This window comes from Vulpes lagopus, chromosome 1, assembly GCF_018345385.1.
Source record: "Vulpes lagopus strain Blue_001 chromosome 1, ASM1834538v1, whole genome shotgun sequence".
In the NCBI taxonomy this organism is placed as follows: Eukaryota; Metazoa; Chordata; class Mammalia; order Carnivora; family Canidae; genus Vulpes; species Vulpes lagopus.
In genome coordinates, this window is record NC_054824.1 from 1,201,849 (window position 1) to 1,222,854 (window position 21,006).

The window sequence follows — 21,006 nt, forward strand, 5'->3', positions numbered from 1 at the left end:
GAGGAGACGGCTGCTCGGCAAAGCGTCTCCCTGCCCGGCAGCGAGGTTTCGCCGGTGGCCCCAGCTCCCAGCCGTGGCAGACACGGAGACAAAACGGCCACCGGAACAGCAGGCGCCTTCCTGTCCTCCCAGAGCCTCGTGGCACGAGCCCCGGGATCGAGTCCTCGTGCTCTGGGCGCCGTAGCTTGGCTCAGGGCTGGCCCCGCACCTCTGGGCCACGCGCTCTTAAGGGAGCAGCGTTGGGGAGCTGCTGCCCGAGGGGGGAGGCTGGTGCCAGGCAACCGCGGCCAACGTCCAGCCCGCGTCAGGGGGTCTGAAACCGGGTGGGCGTCTATGCCGTTCGCTGTGGCTGCACCGTGTGGGCCCTGGGGCTCGCTGCTGGCGTCGTGCTGGGACGGTGTGAGCCCGCGTCTCGCCGCCCGCAGAGGCGCTCAGTGTTGCCCGGAGTCCTGAGGGCGCTGCTGCCGCCCAGCTCAGCGTCCGCGCTGGGGCATCTCCTGGGACACAGTTCTCCATGGTCTCTGTCCCAGGTACAGCTGAACGGTTTCCAAACAACCTGTGTCATCTCATCCTACGGTGTTCCTGAGACGGATAACGTTTCCTTCTTTGCATTGCTAGTAGCATAGAGTCAAAATTTTTTTTTTTTAAGTGAGCTCAATGCCCACTGTGGGGCTGGAACTCACAACCCTAAGATCAAGAGTCGCCTGAGCCAAACAGGCGCCCCTAGAGTGAGAGTCAGTTTAATGGCTTGTTTTAATCAAGTCCAATAGGCCTCCAAGCCTCGCTTTTTTTTTTTAGTGATGACCTCACTCCTTTATTTTTATATTTCCTTTAAAATGTGATTTCCCAGGGCAACCCGGGGGGCCCAGCGGTTTAGCGCTTCGGCCCAGGGTGTGATCCTGGAGTCCCGGGATCGAGTCCCGCGTCGGGCTCCCTGCATGGAGCCTGCTTCTCCCTCTGCCTGCGTCTCTGCCTCTCTCTCTCTGTGTCTCTCAGGAATAAATAGATAAAATTAAAAACTAAATAAAAAATAAAATGTGATTTCCCAATTCTTTTCCCTTTTGATTCTGCTATTTAAGCTTCCTGAAGTCTTCTCTGAAACCAATTTGCGAAACAAGTGGGACTTAGGAAAATTTCGTTTCATGCATTAAAACCATGACCACAAAATAAGTAAATCTGCTTGGCTTTGGCAAGAAGTGTATTATTAACAGGACTTATTTTGGGTTCCAGTTTTAGACGAAAGGGTTGTGAAGCACTACAGAATCAGAAGACTGGACGAAGGGGAGTTTTTCCTTAGCCAGAAAAGAACGTTTCCAACGCTGAATGAGTTTGTGAGCCACTACACCAAGACGAGCGACGGCCTGTGTGTCCAGCTGGGAAAACCATGTTTAAAGGTGAAATGCTTTCAAGCTGTGTCCCTTTTGAAGTTAACTTCTTTCCTTCAGATACTGGAGTCATGAGATCTTTCTGTTCAGGGAAAAAAAGGTCATTCGATCACCTGAGGCACAGATAGGCAAACTGTGGCCTACGAGCTGATACGGCCGCACACTTAATTTTTAAATTTTAAAAATTTTTTAATTTTAATTTTATTTATTGGAACATAAGCTTAGTGCTTGTTCATTTACAAATTATCTTCGATTTTTCTCTGTACAAGCAGAGTGTCACAGTTGCATCAGAAACCTCATGGCCCACAAAGAAACTGAAATATTTACTATCTCATTCTTTTCAGAAACAATTTGCCAACCTTTGCCCCAAGGCACTCACTAGAGACAGGGTTAGTCTGGTATCCTGCCCCTGGAGCACTAACTGAGATGGGTGGAGGGAGAAAAAAGTGCCCACAGATAATTCTCATGTAGATCTGTATTCAAGAATATTAATGTGAAATTATTAGACTCTACCTGGTTGAGATGCATGCGTAGAGGTACCACTTAACTACCTGTTCTAATCGTTTGACCAGGTCAAAAAACATTTATAGGATTTATCCACATCTATCATTATTCGGTTGTTGCTTGTTTTACCCAGACTTATTTAAAGTTAGGTGATGGCCTTACACTGTCGTGGGGCAGAACCTCAGCTCCTCATCAGGGTTCGGGCCTCCCGTACCCTGTGCTTTATGTCTGGATGATGAGCGAAGGGCTCCTGGTAACGTCTGACCAAAATTTTATGGACAAGTAGAAGCTGAAGAATTTTGTCCAGTATGTAGGGAATTCACTGACTTAAGTCTTGCCGAGTGAGCCTGCAAGTTTTGGTATGAGTATGTGCGTGTTGGGTGGTATGGGCATGACCCCACAAGAATATGTAAGCTCATGCTAAGAATAGCTTACCTGATGCAAAGATGTGGCTTAAAAAATACTCAGTTTAGCCAATACTGTTGAATTCTGGTGGGGGGGCAAAGTGTTCACAAAGAAGCGTTCACCCTCTGTGTACTCAACATGCTGATGATTTGGCGGAGGAGCTAAGATAATCCCTGACGGTAGATAGTGAACTAGACTATGAACTCTAGGGAGGGCCGGGGTCTCGTTTTGTTTACAGAATGGCATCTTGCTGGTGTTTGAAAAACATGGTACTTACTAAATTAACAAGTACACGAATGAATGGACAAATGAATAAATGAATTTGAAACAAGATGAAAAATTTAAATGTGCAAAAATATATGCTACATATGGTAAATGCTGTAGGCCAAAGGATTTGGGAAGTCATTGCGAAGGAGGTGGAACTTCAAATGGGCCTTAAAACTGGGAGGATTTAGCTAGGCAGGAAGACAGGAAAATCGTGCCAGGCCCGTGGGAGGGTGGCATTGGGTGTAGGGTGGGCCAGATGGACATCATTGCTTCCCATTTTAAAGCAATTAGAATAGAATGTACAAGGTTTTGGTTTTTAAAAATGGCATCTTTTTAAAAAGTGCCCAGACTATTATTTTCAACCAAAAAAAATTGTCAAATCTTTTTTTCTTATAATTATTCTAATTATTCCGTGAAACAGATACAAGTGCCAGTGACTTTTGATTTGTCGTATAAAACCGTGGACCAGTGGGAGATAGACCGCAGCTCCGTGCAGCTCCTGAAGCGGTTGGGATCTGGCCAGTTTGGTGAAGTGTGGGAAGGCCTGTGGAACAACACCACTTCAGTAGCAGTAAAAACATTAAAACCAGGTATGAGGATGAGGATGTCAAGGGCTAAATGTCAGATGTTGATGTTTAGAAGCTCCCCTTGCCACGGCAAATGTCCAAGGGGTCGCAGGACAGTCAATGCCGCACCAAGCAGATGTTGCGGTCACTTTCTCTGGGCCAGGAGACAATAAAGCATAATATGCTTTATTTATTTATTTTTTAAAGATTTTATTTATTTATTCATGAGAGACACAGAGAGAGGCAGAGACATAGGCAGAGGGAGAAGCAGGCTCCCTGCGAGGAGCCCGATGCGGGACTCGAATCGAGGACCACGGGATGATGACCTGAGCCAAAGGCCGATACTCAGCCACCGAGCCACGCAGGCGTCCGCATAACATGATCGTAAGGGCAAGAGCATGAGCCTGCCATCAGCGAAGGCTTAAAGTATCCCCAGTGCAAGATTTCCACCAAGCATCTCTTCTCTAGAGTTAGAATTATCCCTCTTCCCATTTTTTCTTACCTTTGTTAAAAATACCGACTTTACTGAAAATACTTAAATCAATGGAACCTTGGAGATCTTCAGGGAGAAACAATTTTGTTAAGTACTAACTGTTTATGGCTGAAAGGTAAAATGGTCCACCTAAAAGCCCTCATGTTTGGAAATGTAGGAACGATTTTTTTTCTTCCATCTCCTTTTTCCTATCATGGAAATTAAAAAGACGCTAAAATCATATTTATTCAGCTCGCCATTAGCCCTTCTAATTTAAAAGCAGGATAAGAAAATTTAGAAAAAAATCAAGTGACTTTCCTAAGACTTACTAGTAATATGAGCTGGAACAAAGTGTTTTTTTTTTGGAACAAAGTTTTAAACTACTCTATGCCTCAGCTTTATCATTTGCAAAAAAGAGGGTAGAAACAAGGCCAACCTAACTGGATTATTATGAAGATTAAATCAGGTCATTAGTGCAAATGCTTTGAATAACGTCTGGTTCATAGTAAGTGACCAGGAAAAATTGTTCTTATTTTAATTTTTCTTATTGCTGTTATTATTGTCGTAAGGTCGGTCGGTGGCAGAGCCGGCATTTGAACTCCCGTCCAGCACTGTGGCACCACCCCAGGGAAGTGACGTTTTATGAAAGTGCGACACTACTGTAGCCGCCTCACATCTTCGTCGGATAACACAGGCGGGAGTAATACCCGGAGGCTAGAATATGGTTCTCTCGGGGACCTTCACGCTTTCCCTAACCCGGAATTCCTAAGGTTTAGAAGTTCTCCCAGTGGCAGGAAGCGAGCGTCCCGGTATCGCCGGGTGGCGGCTGGGGTAGCACCATGGTTCCCAAACTGTGTGCCGAGGCACGTTGGGGCCGCACGGGGAATTTACGGGGATGCCTCAGTATATTTAAAAGTTTTGGGGTCAACAGCTTGAATAGCACACAGTTCGGTATTAGATCATGTTACATTCCTTTTGCTGCTGTCCTATCTTCGCGAAAATGGGTTTTGGGTGCCGACTGGGATCACACGCCAAGACCCATGCAAAAATCAGCCTGGAACAGGAGCTGAGGGTGGCAACGGTCTATCTGTTCCCAAGACTTGAGAGATTGTCCTGGGCCCCATAGATGCATGTATCTCTTAGTAATTGCGGTTAAGGATGAAATAAAAATTATTTTTTCTCTTGATTTATCTAGATTACATTTTAAAATGGATATTAAGTTGTTAGGACACAAGTACTTTTAAAGTAGCTTTGGTTTAACCAAGGAATCAATAGGACTGTTAGATGTTGGCTTAGGGGCATCATGGAGAAAGTTACTGAGACAGTGAAGGGGCCCTGAAGTGAGAAGGTCTGGGCCCCTGTGGTGTCACAGTAGGAGCCAAGGGTCTGGCATAAGATAGACCTGAGTTCAGCCGTGGCTCTGGCCTCTGTGACATTGGACAATCTATTAATCTTTCGAATCTTGTCATCTGGAAGTGGGAATTTTAGTAGTTCCTACTTCACAGGGTTCTGTGAGGACAAATTGAGTCAATGTGAGTTCTTTAATTATAAATTTATTTTTTATTGGCGTTCAGTTTGCCCACATATAGCATAACACCCAGTGCTCATCCTGTCAAGTGCCCCCCTCAGTGCCTGTCACCCCGTCCCCCCGCCCTCCTCCCCTTCCACCACCCCTAGTTCGTTTCCCAGAGTCAGGAGTCTTTCTTGTTCTGTTTCCCTTTCTGATATTTCCCACACATTTTTTCTCCTTTCCCCTTTATTCCCTTTTACTATTTTTTATATTGCACAAATGAGTGAGACCATATAATGTTTGTCCTTCTCCGATTGACTCACTTCACTCAGCATCATACCCTCCAGATCCATCCACGTCGAAGACAACCTACAGATGGGAGAAGAGATTTGCAAATGACGTATCAGATAAAGGGCTAGTTTCCAAGATCTATAAAGAACTTATTAAACTCAACACCAAAGAAACAAACAATCCAATCATGAAATGGGCAAAAGACATGAAGAGAAATCTCACAGAGGAAGACATGGACATGGCCAAGGTGCACATGAGAAAATGCTCCGCATCACTTGCCATCAGGGAAATACAGATCAAAACCACCATGAGATCCCACCTCACACCAGTGAGAATGGGGAAAATCAACAAGGCAGGAAACAACACATGTTGGAGAGGATGCGGAGAAAGGGGAACCCTCCTGCACTGCTGGTGGGAATGTGAACTGGTGCAGCCACTCTGGAAAACTGTGTGGAGGGTCCTCAAAGAGTTAAAAATAGACCTGCCCTATGACCCAGCAGTTGCACTGCTGGAGATTTACCCCAAAGATACAGATGCAGTGAAACGTTGGGACACCTGTACCCCGATGTTTCTAGCAGCAATGTCCACAGTAGCCACACTGTGGAAGGAGCCTCGGTGTCACCGACAGATGATGGATCAAGAAGCTGTGGTCTATGTGGACAGTGGGATATTCCTCAGCCATTAGAAACGACAAATCCCCACCATTTGCTTCAATGCGACTTCTCAGCACGTTAGCCTCAGCGGGCACCGACGGTCCTCTGGAGGGCGGGTTCGCTGGTCAGGAGTTCCGTCTCAGCATTCACACCTGCCTTGTAAAGTGACGGGGAAGCACTTTTGAGTGACCAGACGTCACGTGAAGCACTCCAGGCGAGGACGACCTATTCCAGCACCTGGGATCTTCTCGATCACTGCGTACATAGTATTTTGAATCCTGATCTTGTTCACAATTGAGCCTAAGTTTCACTTCCCGATCCAATCCTTCTTTTCCAAAAACGAAGCAGCTAGCTATCCATCCTAACTTTGTTCTCTAGGGAAGGCTTTCTGGAGGTCAAAAGAGAACAACAACAACAACAAAACATCACATTTCTTATATTAAAAAAAAAAAAAGCCACGATAGTTTTCTCTCCAACAGGAATAATTATTATTGATTTACAGTGCAATAGCAGCAAACAGCTTTGGTGATTGGTTAAATGTCTTCACTTCACTGGGGCCATTAATCAATCTTAGCAGCTATTTATTGCTTAGCAGACTACCACGCAATAAAGACGAGCCTGAAATCAACTCCCACAGTAGCTTTGACAGGCAAAAATTAATATTTAATGTTGCATTACTAGCTGGGTTGAAATTGGGTCTCTGCTGTGCGGCTGGTCAGCCGTAACCAGCACGGCCAGGAGTGCTCGGAGCAGCCGTCACCCGCAGAGGCTCCTGGTGTCCCGGGGCCTGGCTCTTGTGCATGGTCTGATTTGGCAATGATTCGAGTGTCCTGCATTTCACGAATCTGATGGCCACCGAAGCATTAGGGTAGAAACATTCGGTATCTACACATTGCCTGAGTGGTGAGGTAACAATTGCTGTTACCTCTGGAAGCTTCATGAGTCAGATTATTTTGAGGGCAGGGTGGGGAGACTCCCATGATAACCCTAGTCGGCCATAGGCCAAACTAATTGAAATAAGAAGAAAGTCCCTTATTATGTTTTAGGCGCCTCCTGTCTTCTCAGCCCCCTTTTGCCACTGTGGTTCAAAACTTTAATCCTATTTGATTATGTGGAGCAAACCCACGATAGGGATGGAATTGAGGAAGCACAGAAAATCATGATGGAAATGAGACTAGGTCATTTTTCTCTACTCTCCCTCTTTGAGTCCTTGCCCCTCCCCTCTGCAGTCTGAGAAAATACTTATAATTGATCCTTTTGGTTTTTTCCTAGAGTTTGCATATTAATAATAATACAAATAATGGCCAATAGTCATTGAATATATACATGCCCAGTATTGCTGTTTCCTGGTGATGATATTGCAATATCGGTAGAGTTACTGGCTACGTTTTGCAGACGAAGAGATGGAAGTTCAGAGACCCTTGGTGACTTGCCGAAGGTCACACAGTGAGCTAGGATTTGATCAGAATCTGGAATTTGACTAAGGCTGTGTTCTGGGCGTCGATGCTCTCAAGGGAATACCAAAGGATAGACTGCCCAGACGCTTCATGTGCAATGATCTGCAAGTCCCATGCAACTCTTCCTGACTTCATATTAATAAACAAGTTGGAGCCTTATCTCAGAATGTCAAAGCTTTTCCATGCCTGGGTTCAAATGTCAATCATGAAGGTATTTCATGAGAGACAGGTGAATGGAGCAGCCTCTTTGAGCATCAGGGGAAATGCTATTTGCACTTTCCACAGCAAATGCTGAGATGCGGAATGACAGCGTTCCTCGTTCCTTCAATTACAGGAATGTCTCGGAAACATCATATCCTAAAAAATAATGAAAGATCTTAAAAAATTACTGATGAAATGTAAACTCCAGGTATCCTTCCTCCTCTCAGATTTTATTTGTTGTTAGCTACTTGACGCTTTGCATGGTAAGGGCTGAGCCATTAAAATAGAACTTAATTGTAAGTGAGCCTTCAAAATAGGTCCCAGGACTGTCTCCCTTATCATTTTGTTAAGCTACTAAGAGTCTGATCACAGATGCATTAATGTAGGAGAAAAAGTTGAAGATCCATTTCAAGTTAGACCTATAGGGCTGGGGGGAAAAAACGCTGAGTTTTGGGTAGCCCTCGAATGTTTTCTACGTGGTCCATACCATCTGTCCCTGTAGAAGTAAGGACATAAATATGGCAGAGAGTCATGGCCTCAGGATGGTTCTCCAGCTGTCCCCACAGTGGGGACCAAGGACAGGGCAGCGATCAGTTCCCTGGATCCTGGGCCGGGAAGCTCTGGCCGCAGTAATTAAACATTCAGTGTCCTCCAGCCTTCATGGCAAGAGAATGTCTTCTCGTTGTGTTCTCAATTTGCTGGCCTTGTTTTATCAATTAGACTGTCAGTTCACTCCTTTTCCCCTCATTTTTCATATGGACCTGAAACAACCTCTCTTCACCTGCGGGTCATAACACATAAATTACACACCCTTGGTGCACCCAACATCGGTTATTAGGTTGCCTGGGCCAGACTGAGTCTCTTCTTTGATAAACCTGAAGATTTGTGACACCAATGCTCTTCCTTTACTGAGAAGCAGGAAGCAATCTTGGTGATTCCCACCAGACTGCTGTGAGGATAGGAATGCCTCGATAACATAAAGTGATTTCCTCCTTTTCTTGTTTCAGGTTCAATGGATCCAAATGACTTCCTGAGGGAGGCACAGATAATGAAGAACCTAAGACATCCGAAGCTTATCCAGCTTTATGCTGTTTGCACTTTAGAAGATCCAATTTATATTATTACGGAGTTGATGAGACATGGAAGTCTGCAAGAATATCTCCAAAGTAAGCTAAAGACTTAATAAAAGGAAAAAAAAAAAGAGGAATTTAGTTTAGCTAGTCCTATAAATGTCAATTTAGCAAGCCTTCTATAACCCAAAGGATATTTGCTGTGTGTGTATCTATGAGAATGAACGGCTTAGCATTGAGTGGCTCAACGACATTTTAATAGGATACACACCGTGTACCAAAAAGAGGGAAAATATTCATGTAGTGAAGAACAAATTGTTCACAGTAGGCATATTGGAGCACGAACCTGAAGAATGGATGTTTTTCTACATGATGCTTTGTTTCCTACAATAACTAATGGAACATCAGCCATGAACCTGTTTATTCTATGGCCCAGAATTAGGGGACGTGGAATACTTTTGGGGAAAGAGAGGTACCCTCATTCTTTTCCCGTCGCCGGTGTTTGGCAACCTCGTACTGGTTGGGGTTTAACATACTTCCACTGCTAGGCAACATTAGAATTTTCAGACTGAAGAGCAGAAATATCCAATTGCTTTATTTCTGCATCTGCTTCCTGTAGTCAGAGAAGACTTAAGGGCACTGTGAAATTTTGATGTTTATTACAAATGAATAATTTAATACGCCAAAATATAATGAGTATTAAAATGAGATGTTCAAAGTAGTGGAGATCAAGTACTGAGAGAATAATTCATGCTTAAAAAAGAGACTTTTTCCTATGCTTTCCCGAAGTGTCAGGGTGGGATTGATAGAACGTGTATAGGTAAAGGGAGGTGAGAATAATAGAACAAAGATATTAGAAGGATAAGAGTATTCTCTGATTTCAGGGTGACTTATGAAGCTGGTGGTATTAAATTGCAAAACTGGAGAAGAACAAAGAACATGGGCCTGTTAAGTGCTGTTAAAAAAATATGCCTAGCTCCTTTGCATAAAGGTATCGAATTTAACAGTGTCAGAATGTGTTAGCGACCAGAGAAAGACTAACCTCAGCCATCGGACATATTTATTTATGTATCAAATATTTCTCAAATTACATCCCTCCATTACTTCAGAATCATAAATCCAGCTCCCTTCTTGACCACTCTACTTGAATGCTTCCCTGGACAGTGCAGGTGTGATGCAGCAACACCCCCTTCCCCCAAATCCCAGAGGCACTTATTCCTCGCTCATGCTACGTGTGCAAAATAGATGCGTTGGTGGCTCAGGTGTTTTGATCACCTTGGCGGGGGAATGGGATGGGACCAATCTCGTTCTGGCTCTTAGAGCTCCAAACCAGGAGATGAGAGATGACTTCTGTGCCCTTTTTCATTTGGTCAAATCAAGTCAGCGGGAATAGGGAAGTACAATCCTCTAACATAGTTGAAGAGGAGAAAAAAAAAATAAAGGTTTGTGAAGAGCCAGAATTTCTACTACATGTGTCCGTTGAAAATCTCAAAACAACGTGCCCAGAACTGATCTTCTATCATCCCCAGTAACCTGCTACCCCTGTGGTCTTTCCTTCTTTGACGATGTCAACACTCAGCCTAATGTCTTGGATCGTCTCTACTTCTCGCAGCTTCCATCTAACCAATCAGCAAATCCAACTGACTTGTTTCAAAATATGCCGAGGACGTTGCCACCTCTCAGCACGCCCACGCTGGTCCACGCCGTCATGAGCTCTCTCCTGCAGGTGCCGCAGCCTCCTAAGTGGTCTCCCTCCCTTGGTTCTTGCTCCTCCCAGTCTCTCCTCAACACAGGAGTTGGAGAGATCCTGCTAAAATGTAAATCAGACCGTGGCCCACCTCAGCCCAAAGCCTGAGTGACGCTGGTTCTCTCCGTACAAGGTCTCAGGTCCTGCATGGCCGCTCTCCATTGCCTCTCCGACCACTTCTCCCCCAACGTCTCCCGTGTTCACCGTGTGTCCCTCCCTTTCCCGCTCTTCCTGTCTTCCACGTGTGCTTCGCACTTGCTCCTCCCTCCCTCTGAACTTTCCTTCCATTAACATCCATGAGCTCACCTCCTCACTTCCCTGAAAAGTCTTTCCTCAGAGCTTCCTATTGTGGTGAGTCCTTCACTGGGCACCCTCTGAATTCTGAAATTTAACCTCCTTCTTCTACCTCTTTGTAGCCTTCTTTCTTGCTTTTGTGTTTTCTTAGCTGTTGATCATCTTATAATGTGGGACTTTGTTATGTGGCCTTATTGTAAGTATCCTCTAAAATACAACTCTTTGAAGACAGATTTTTCTTTGTTTTCATGATAGTACAGTGTCAGGCACATAGGTGTGCGCTAATTAATTATGTGTTGAGTGAATGAATGAAAAAACTAAAGGAGAAATTGAGTGGGGCTATTCTGAACCTAGAATGATCAGGATTCAGAGTTTGAGCCTGTTTTGAGACTCTTGGGTCAGCTTGATAGGATCCACTTAGGAATTATGGACTCCTTTGGCATTGAGGATTTTTGAGGTCTGTTGACGTCTTATTCATGGGCGAGCACATATCTTGTCCTATTCTGGGTTGGGCCTTTCAGGGTCAAGTTTACCAAGGCCTTCATTTGCCAAGAAACTTAGTAGCCACGAGGAATAATGAAGAGATGCTCATTTCGGACGATCCCTTCCCAATCGAGAGGGCTTACATTCAATTGAGTGATCTTAGGGTGAATCTGCCACTCTTAGCAGCCCATCGCGTTAACTGTTGTACAGTGAAAGACTCTTGAGTAGTGGAACATAATTGAAAATATTTTCTTGTTGCAGATGTAAGTTGTCACAGGCCGGCGAACCTTTATATCAGTTTTGACAACTGGCTGTTGTATCAGAAGCGGGTTCTGAGGTTTACTTAGCCAGTTCCTAGGCCACTGCATTCTTTCAGGGTAGAAAATGTGTTATTACTCAATTTTCTTCTCTATTGTGCCTGTCAGTGAAAACTTTTTATATCCACTGTAATAGGATTAGATGTCGTATTTGATAGTTGAGATGACATACGTATTTTTCTATAGAACCATCTTTGTAGTCCCTAAGCTTAGCTAAATATATTTTTTTTTGTAATAAATTTCTCCAAAATGGAAGAGGCTTGTCAAAAACTTTAGTATTGAGGGTAATGGATGTCAGGTATTTCTCACTGAAATTTAAAGAGAATAAATATCTGCCTCTTTTGTGCATTCATACATATTTTTAAAAACGAAAGTCAGCATGTTGTTCATCATTGTCCATGAGCTTGGACATGATTGGTCATAAGTTCACACCTAAGTGGACTGAAGTAGGCCAGGAGTGTTTTCATCGAGATGCTCTATAGCCAAATCCAACTGTAGCCCCAAGATTCAGGTGCTCAGCAATCATGTGGGAGGCAAGTTTTAGGGAGGAATATAGAAATGTTTTTAAGAGCATGAGATCTCAATCTCAAACATGTCTGAACTTGAATCTCTGCTCCACACCTTCCTCCCCATTCTTCTGAGAGGCAGAAACTCCTATGAAAGGGGCAAACAATAACAATCATATAGTTCTGAGTATAACATGAGGCGATGTAGTGAAAATCAACCATATGGGTTAGTGGTAGGAGAAGTGCTTGTATATTCAATTTTTTTCTTTAAAAAAAAACCCCACTGTATAGTATTTACCATGTGCCAGGCATTTGTCTTTCCTTTTAAAGATTTGTTTGTTTGTTTATTTATTATTTATTTGAGAGAGCGAGTGCGCATGAGTGGTAGGGGTGGGGGGAGAGGAACAGGAGAGAGGGAAGGAGTGAGGAGGGGGAGACGCGGACTCCGCGCTGAGTGCAGAGCCAGAGGTGGGGCTCGATCCCACGACCCTGAGATCATAACTGACCGATTAAGGTCGCTTGCCTGCTTAACCCCTGCCAGGCCTTTGTACGAGTGTCATACAAGTATTGACCAAGTTCATTCTTCTGACAACCTGGTGAAGTGAGAATACTTATGGTCACCATCATTTCCATCTGGTGGTGGAAGAAGCTGAGGGATCATCTTTTACTGAAAAAAAATGGCATCCATAAGAAGCACACATTATGTGGTATAATTGAGCATTAATTAAAAGTGAGCGAGTCGACAGCAGCACAGCCACTGAACGAATCAAGAATGAGAACCCCCGAGTGCCACCTCCTTGGCAGCTCCTCACCGTCCCGAGGGGCCTGGTTATTTCTTTCCCTTAACTTGCACGTTCCTCTCCCAGCGCCCCGTCGTCTTCCCTTCTTGACTGGGGTTTGGGAGTCGGCTTCTTCTCTTGCTGCCTCCATGTCCTCAGCTCCTGTTCTGCCCTCAACCCTTATCCCCCATCTCCAGTGACATTGCTCTCCCTGCCACTAAGGTCACCAGCGCCTCCCCAGTAGCATTTGGTAGGCGCCTTTCCGACCTTGTCTTGCTGGACTGTGGAATTGGACAGTGGTGGGGACTTTCTCAAGACCTTTGTTGGGATGCTCCCTTCTGGTTTTCCTTCTACTCTTCCGGCTGAGTCTTCTCGGTTTTCTTGGAGGTTCATCTTCCTCTGTCGTCCCTAAATGTCCGTGTTCCTCATGATTCTATCACTGCCTAAGAGTCTCACCTGCCTCTAACGGTTGAGTCGTACCCATAAGCTATGGTTGTTAGCTGCCCGCCCTCTCTTGGGCTCCAGACCCGTGTGCCCGTCTTCCTTTAGGCGTTTCCATCTGGGCGATCCACATGCATCTCTACCTTAGCAATTCCTAAGCTGTTCAATCCTGTTTAGGCAGCAGCAGAGGTAATAAAACCAGGTAGGAGCTACCGAGTTCTTTCTAGGCTCCAGGCTCTGCTTCAAGTGCTTTACACGTACCGACGCATTGCACTTCTCGTTCTAACAGCTAATACCGGACGGTAATTGCAGCCGCCACTCTGCAGGCGAACACGCTCGGCACAAGGGCGTCAAGCGCCTCGCCTGAGGTCAGGAAGAGGCAAAGCTCAGATCCAGACCCTGGCGCTCCAGCTTCAGGCCAGTTTTCTAACCCCCGAGCGATTGTTGCCTCTCACGTTAGAAATTGTGTCTGAGGGATCCCTGGGTGGCGCAGTGGTTTGGCGCCTGCCTTTGGCCCAGGGCGCGATCCTGGAGACCCGGGATCGAATCCCACATCAGGCTCCCGGTGCATGGAGCCTGCTTCTCCCTCCGCCTGTGTCTCTGCCTCTCTCTCTCTCTCTGTGACTATCATAAATAAAAAAAAAAAAAAAAAAAAAAAAAAAGAAATTGTGTCTGAGACTCTTGACCGTGAAATTCAACGCGCTTTTGGTAATATTTGCCTTATTGAGTCAGGGGTGATGATGGTTTGGATTTACATGAGACCTTTTTAATTCTCCAAAGATCTGAAAACGTCTACTAACAGGATAGCAGCTAAACAGTACCCAGGGATGGCTGACACCGCACAAAGCAGCGCAGAGGCACTTTGACCTCTCTACTAACGATCACACAGACTCTGCTGCTTGACTTTCCTACACTTAATTATATAGGATGTGTAGTGGGAGAAACTATGTCTACTAAAGGCATGATCATGCCTGGAGAGATGAGCAAACTATTTCTAAAAAATAACAGGCTTAAAAAGGGAAATAAAAAAAAAAAAGTGTATCAAGCTTAATGGAGCACAGATATATGCGTTTTATAACTACCGATAGACCATTTTTGTTAGTGGACTAGTTTTTAAGAACAATATGATAGGAAAAAAAATGATGGAAGAATGAGAACTTTTCATCGGCTCAGCCATGCAAAATAGCATTATTTTATAGCTTCAGACTAAAACAAACTATGAAATGTTTGAGGGAGCTCTAGAGGCAACCACGCAAACTCTTCCGTGAAGCGAGGACTCAGCCATGTGTGCTATGGAAAACGGCCATAGTTGGACTCTTTCAGATGTTGAGAGCTGGGTTCGAATCATGGGATACCGTTGTTTCTTTCTGTGTGTACGGGGAGAGAGGGCCACAGCCTTGGGGTGTATTTGGACTCTGAAAATTGTTGCCTCGTTAAGCTTCCCAGGAAATGGATGGTCTATATTCATTCTATTTCTTCACTCAACAGATCAGTGCCACGGCGCTTCATCCCCCTGGTAGCTCATTCATCGCACTTCTCAGAATTGACTTCAATAATTCACATGTTCCCCAAGATAAATGTCTCACTTTCTCTTATTGCTCAGATGACGCCGGAGCAAAGATCCACCTGAACCAGCAGGTAGACATGGCCACACAGGTTGCCTGCGGGATGGCTTATCTGGAGTCCCAGAACTACATTCACAGGGACCTGGCTGCCAGGAATGTCCTGGTTGGGGAGCACAATATCTACAAAGTGGCAGATTTTGGACTGGCAAGAGTTTTTAAGGTGAATTTCGTTTTGTTTCAATTAGGTGTTGGCCCGGGTCAAAAGCCTTAACATACCAGCAGCAGACTCATGGTTTTACTGTTGTTCTTCAACACAGTGTTTCCCCCAGTTCTGTGGTCCCACTTCAGTAGCCCAAGGCCTTATAGATAAGCCATCTCCTGTTTCTATTTCTGTTATTGTTGTTGTTTTCTTTTTTAAAATTTTATTTAAGTTCAATTAATGAGCACGTGATCCGTTATCGCTTTCAGAGGTAGAGGTCAGGGACTCATCAGTCTTCTATAGCGCCCAGTGCTCATCACATCAGGTGCCCTCCTTCTTGCCATCACCCAGGTACCCCGTCCCCCGCTGTTTCCATGTCTTCACCAAGGAGAGAGAAACAGAGAGAACGATGCCTAACCCGATGGGAAAGTATGTGATTAAGTTTGTGGTTGAGTGAACGATCTGCTTTTCAGTACCGGTAGGCTCTGTTGATGGGCCTCGACGTTCCTGACAAAAAGCAGCGCATTTTGCCAAGTTACCCCTAGATCCGCCTCTGCCCACTTAATGCCAAACGAATGTTCGTGCTGCCAGAAGTCTTCAGCAGTCGCTGACTTTTGAATCCTGCCCCTCTCCCCGCGTCATGACGTCAGGCCGAAAGACAGAGATACGGGAGATACGCTAGTAGGTGTTTTGGTCTGAACGTAGTTTTTCATTTCGACACTGTGCCCTACGAACATGGGTGTGGAACGTGAAGCACAGCATATAAGTGATTCTCTTTTGATCTTCATGAAGTCATCATCTCTTTTTAAAATAAGTTAATTAGAACCCCAGTGACTTGATATATTAATTTAAATCATTTGGATCCTACTTTTCAGTATTAGGAAGTGGTAACACGGTCATTATTAAAGGCAGTGGCTCTTCAATACCAGCAGTAAGTCTGAAATCAGACAGACTTTGCTTTCATTTTTTTTTTTTTTTATTCACTAAGGACCAAATGCTAAAGACCATCACACATGAGTTCTCCCCTAGGTAGTAGGGTGCACCTGTCAGTGGTATTTTTAGCACATAGTAGGCCCTTAAATAATATTTTATTGACTTCTCATAGATTCCTCAGACTTAGAAGCCGGGTTTGGAATTTGCTACTGTAATTATCCGTTGAACTGAGCTCATTTTGAACCTCTTTTCCTCTGAATTTTAACGTGAAGCAGGTTACAGATGAATGAGGGCAGGAAAAAAAAATATATCAATTGAACTTGGCTTGATTCCTTAATGCATTAACAGGTAGATAATGAAGACATCTATGAATCCAAACACAATATAAAGCTGCCAGTGAAGTGGACTGCGCCTGAAGCCATTCGTACTAATAAATTCAGCATTAAGTCCGATGTGTGGTCATTCGGAATCCTTCTTTATGAAATCATTACTTATGGCAAAGTGCCTTACAGTGGTGAGTAATTAATTCTGAAGTGGGCCTTTCTGCTGCAGGTCACTTACTTAGGTGTGACTTTAACTGCTTTGCCCAGACTTGGAGGGCAGAGTTATGGGGCTGACCACACACCACGTGCCTGTGGGAGCCTAAGAGATAAAATTTGATGACGATGATTTGCATTAATGAGGTGGTTTATTGCCTCTTTCTCCTTTGCTCTGGAATTGCGGCCTTATAGACACCACTGGCTGCAAGATTTGGTTTAATCTCTGCAGCCTGGGCAGGGGATGGTCGACCTCCTAGCTTCACCAAGGAAATCCGCTTGCTTTGTAATCTTGAATATAGTCATCTATGAGTTGACGGCCCTGACCTTTAACTTGTTTTTTGTTGGTCCTATTCTATGATTATTTAGGCCTGACAGGTGCTCAGGTAATCCAGATGTTGGGTCAAAACTATAGACTCCCTCAACCTCCTAACTGTCCGTCCCAGTTCTACAACATCATGTGGGAGTGCTGGAATGCAGAGCCGAAGAACCGGCCCACGTTTGAGACCCTGCTTTGGAAATTTGAAGACTATTTTGAAACAGACGTTTCATTTTTGGATCACAAATAACTTCGGAAAATGAACACCGAAGAAGAACATTTAATAATGAAGTAACAAAGGAGTGCAATAATCAGTCCCGAAGTGCAACCTGATTAATCAACTGCCAGGAGAGCTAACCTCGACACGCGCAAGGGATGGGGTCAACCGGGCCACGTACCATGAAGAAGATTCTATGTGCGTTTTATTGACTGGGCAACACCGCAGGACAGTCTCCGATGGCGTCAAAATCAAACACATCAGCACAGCTCTTTTCCTTTTAAAAAATACTTACATTTCTATTTATTGTTTGAAATACCGATCAAGAGGATCAACAGATGATAGTCAATTTTTACTCAGTGACTGTTGTAGCATTTTCCTGTTTACTGATTAAAGTGGTTATTCATTATTCCTCGGGTTGCTGCATCCCATCAGCCTGTTATTATGAAGGAATCTGATTGCTCTGCTGCACAGCAGGACCTGTGCTTTGAGATTTTTTTTTCCCCCTTTTAAAATATCCTGTGACTACAATGATGGTAAAGCCATGTTAAATGACTTGATTGTACTTGGAGTAATTGCACATATTTTTTTCCCTATGCATAAAAAAATGAAGCAGCTGTTGCCAAAAAGAATTAAAATTTCTCTCATTTTGTAGAAGGAAATGATGGGAGTTCTCTATACCTCAGTATGTGTGATCTGAGAATCATCCACATTAGTTTTAATCTCCTAATGTTAAGAATCGGATTGCAAGGCGGAGGAGTTATTATCTATGGAAATATGTGGGAAACGTTTAATAGCCGGCAAAACCTGAGAAATAAGGATAAAATAGTTTGGGAAAAATGAAAGGCGAGCAGTAGGACTGCTGTGGCTCGGGTTTCTGAGTAATCCTAACTCAGAAACCTTCGGTGGACCTTCGGCGTGGGGGACGGAGCTTTAAATGGATTACAGTCCAGGTCAAGCCCAGTTTTAGATCCAGAGGCTGGGAATAGATCCGACCCCGGTGATGGAGCCGTATTTTCTGTCTGGTAGGACAAGAGGGTTTTGCTCCTCTCAAGTGGGCACGGACCTTTGTAAGGATGTTACTGTGCGAGCTTTGTGCCCCATTAGACGCCGAGGACGGGTCCTGAAGATCAAGTGCTATTCGGAGGTCTGCGCTGTGGAGCCACATGCACCGAACAGGCCCCCACGAAACCGGCTTTGGAGTCTGTTCCGTCACCTTTGGAGCAGAAGGGCCCACGGGAACAGTGGCGGGGCCACGCTCAGGGCGGGCGACGCCCGGGCCCCCTGCGCTCCCTGTGGCCTGGGGGACACGGGGCTCTGGGCAGCGGGCCGGTGGCCCTCGAGCGACACCGGATGGCGCCACTGCCCTGCACCTGTCCCCCCCCCCCCCCACAGCCGTCCCCGCTGTCACCGTGGGAAGCCTCTCCTGTCCTCCTTGCAGGGGCACCACCGGTCTCGAGGCCCCTGGGCGGTGCAGTGGGGCAAGCCTCCCCGACTCCTGCGTTCAGCCCCGTGGTGCTCTCGGGGTCGGGAGATCGAGCCCCGCGCCGGGCTCTGGCCCGGGGAGTCGTCCCCTTCTGCTCCTCTCCCCCGTGCTTTCTTTCTCTCGAATAAATACATAAATGAATCTTTAGAGAAGGTCGTTGTTTTCCTCTTCAGGCAGAGGGGGTACGTGCCGGCGGGCAGTCGACTCAGCTGAGGCCGGCGTGCGGCCTGCCTTCCTGCGGGCGCTGGACAGGTGCCACTCGGAGCACCGCCGTGGGCGTGTCACTCACACTTCTCTGGCTCCAGATGGGCCATATGGGCCCCTATTGATAATCGAGCCCCTTGACTATACATATATATATATGAAAGACTAGTCAGATAAGGTCAACACTAATAATATAAAACAGGAAAGATTTGTAAGATAAGGTCAACACTAATCATATAAACCAGTCGACTGGGTGTAGGACAACCATGTTTATTTAAAGTCAGAGTCTAACTGTGAAAACTCACCTGCCGTGTAATCTGTCTTTTTGGAGCAGCTAATAACAATACATTTCTTAGCAGGATCTGATTTTGAAATGTATAGAGAAGGTGATCCTTTCTGGTTTTCATAACACCTGAAACCGCTTCAACTTACTATGTTTGGTTCTTGGAGACATTTATGTTCAAGGTTCTGTCAAAGCAATCTATTATTCTTGTTTTTTGCCTGATGGATCACGGAGAAAAATAATGGATTCAGTTATGAGAAGCAGTAATAGATTTTTTTTTTTAAGCTGACATAAATTTCTTTCCCTGTATAGAATAAAAGGATTGGGAAAAGGTAAGTCGAATTTTCCTACAATGAGCCGGTTCTTGTTAGATTTACCTCCCATAAATTGCAGCAAAGCACTTTCTATGTAATGTTTTATTTATGTAATTCAGTTATTTGGAGGAGGTGGTGAGGGATGTGAGTACATCATTTCATGTGGTATTTCAAATCTCTTTTGACAAAAACCTAAGAATTTTTGCAATAGGAAAACTTCAAAATTCCATTAAGCCTCTTTTAAGAAGGTTAGGAAGGAAATAGGTTTACATTACCTAAGGTCAAAAGAGGCACAGGGTGGATTCCTAATAGCTGCGGAGCCTGAATATCATATCATCAAAACGAAGTAAAGTCGAAGCGACCAGCCATCTGCAAATGGGGCTGTGGGGCATGTGTGGGGGGACGGGGGGCTCTTAACGGACACCAGAGAGCAAGAGCGGGCAAGTATGAGGCGGGGCCCCTTGGCGACACCACTCACAACGCGTGTGACTACTTGGATCAACTGAACCGCAAGGGGTTCTTGATTCTCTTGATTCTCCCACTGCCCACGGGGAACCATTGCCCTTGGAAGGATGTCATACGTCCCTCAGCTGGAGCTCCCTGAGGATGCAGCGCCCAGCCGGCGGCCCATGGCTTTGCCCAGCAGAGGCCCCGTCTGCAGTGAGGGTTTCCATAGTCTAGTTGAGCATATGGTTTCTGGACCAAAAAGCCTGTCTGATAGCGTGTCTGTGTGACTTTTTTCTTTTTTTACTTCTTTTTTTAATGTATTTTTTTTTAAATTTTTATTTATTTATGATAGTCACAGAGAGAGAGAGAGAGAGAGAGAGAGAGAGAGAGAGGCAGAGACCAGGCAGGCAGAGGGAGAAGCAGGCTCCATGCACCGGGAGCCCGACATGGGATTCGATCCCGGGTCTCCAGGATTGCGCCCTGGGCCAAAGGCAGGCGCCAAACCGCTGCACCACCCAGGGATCCCCTAATGTATTTTTTTAAATTGGTGTTCAATTTGCCAACATATAGCATAACACCCAGTGCTCATCCCATCAAGTGCCCCCCTCAGTGCCCTTTAAGGACTTTTTACGACGATACATTATGTGAACTGGAATGGTGATGATACGGGGACTCACCTTGTGTGAATGAGTTCTCCCACTGAAAACGCCCTCTCTCTCTCTCTGTCTCTCTCTCTCAAAAAAAAAAAAAAAAGTAAATGAGGTTAGAATACCTGGGTATTGGAGTTGCCAACGAGCTCATCTGGAAATGTTCAGTTTTCTGGTATTTCCTTGACGTCGTTATGGAGAAGTTTTGGTCTATAGTCTCCAACATGATCCCAAAATTTAATGTTGTAGTATTAAAAAAAAAAGCTGGGTAGTTTGGTGGAGAAAGAATACTTTTAAGTCTTTTAAATCCATGGCTCCAGTAATATTTTAATTTTCATAGTGTCATCTTTTTACTGCCTACACTACATCATTAAACTCCTTCAGATTTTTCCTTTTTTATATGAGGGAAGTGATGGTAAATCTCTTAAATTATTTATTACATTTAGACATAAACTAGAGAATAAAAATAGCATGCAAACCCTGGATTTCGGAGCCTGTACAAGTTTAG

General features: G+C 44.9%; 1 protein-coding gene across 1 annotated transcript in view; it reads left to right on the forward strand.

Moving 5' to 3' along the window:
* The window catches only part of FRK (fyn related Src family tyrosine kinase), a 97,067-nt gene extending 78,324 nt beyond the window's left edge, over positions 1-18,743 (forward strand). The window contains exons 3-8 of the mRNA XM_041752799.1: positions 1,231-1,394; positions 2,983-3,151; positions 8,719-8,877; positions 14,952-15,133; positions 16,394-16,559; positions 16,951-18,743. Coding sequence (XP_041608733.1) covers positions 1,231-1,394; positions 2,983-3,151; positions 8,719-8,877; positions 14,952-15,133; positions 16,394-16,559; positions 16,951-17,150 — 1,040 coding nt within the window. The 3' untranslated portion in view covers positions 17,151-18,743. The remainder of the gene's footprint in view (positions 1-1,230; positions 1,395-2,982; positions 3,152-8,718; positions 8,878-14,951; positions 15,134-16,393; positions 16,560-16,950) is intronic.
* Positions 18,744-21,006: the final 2,263 nt, after the last annotated feature.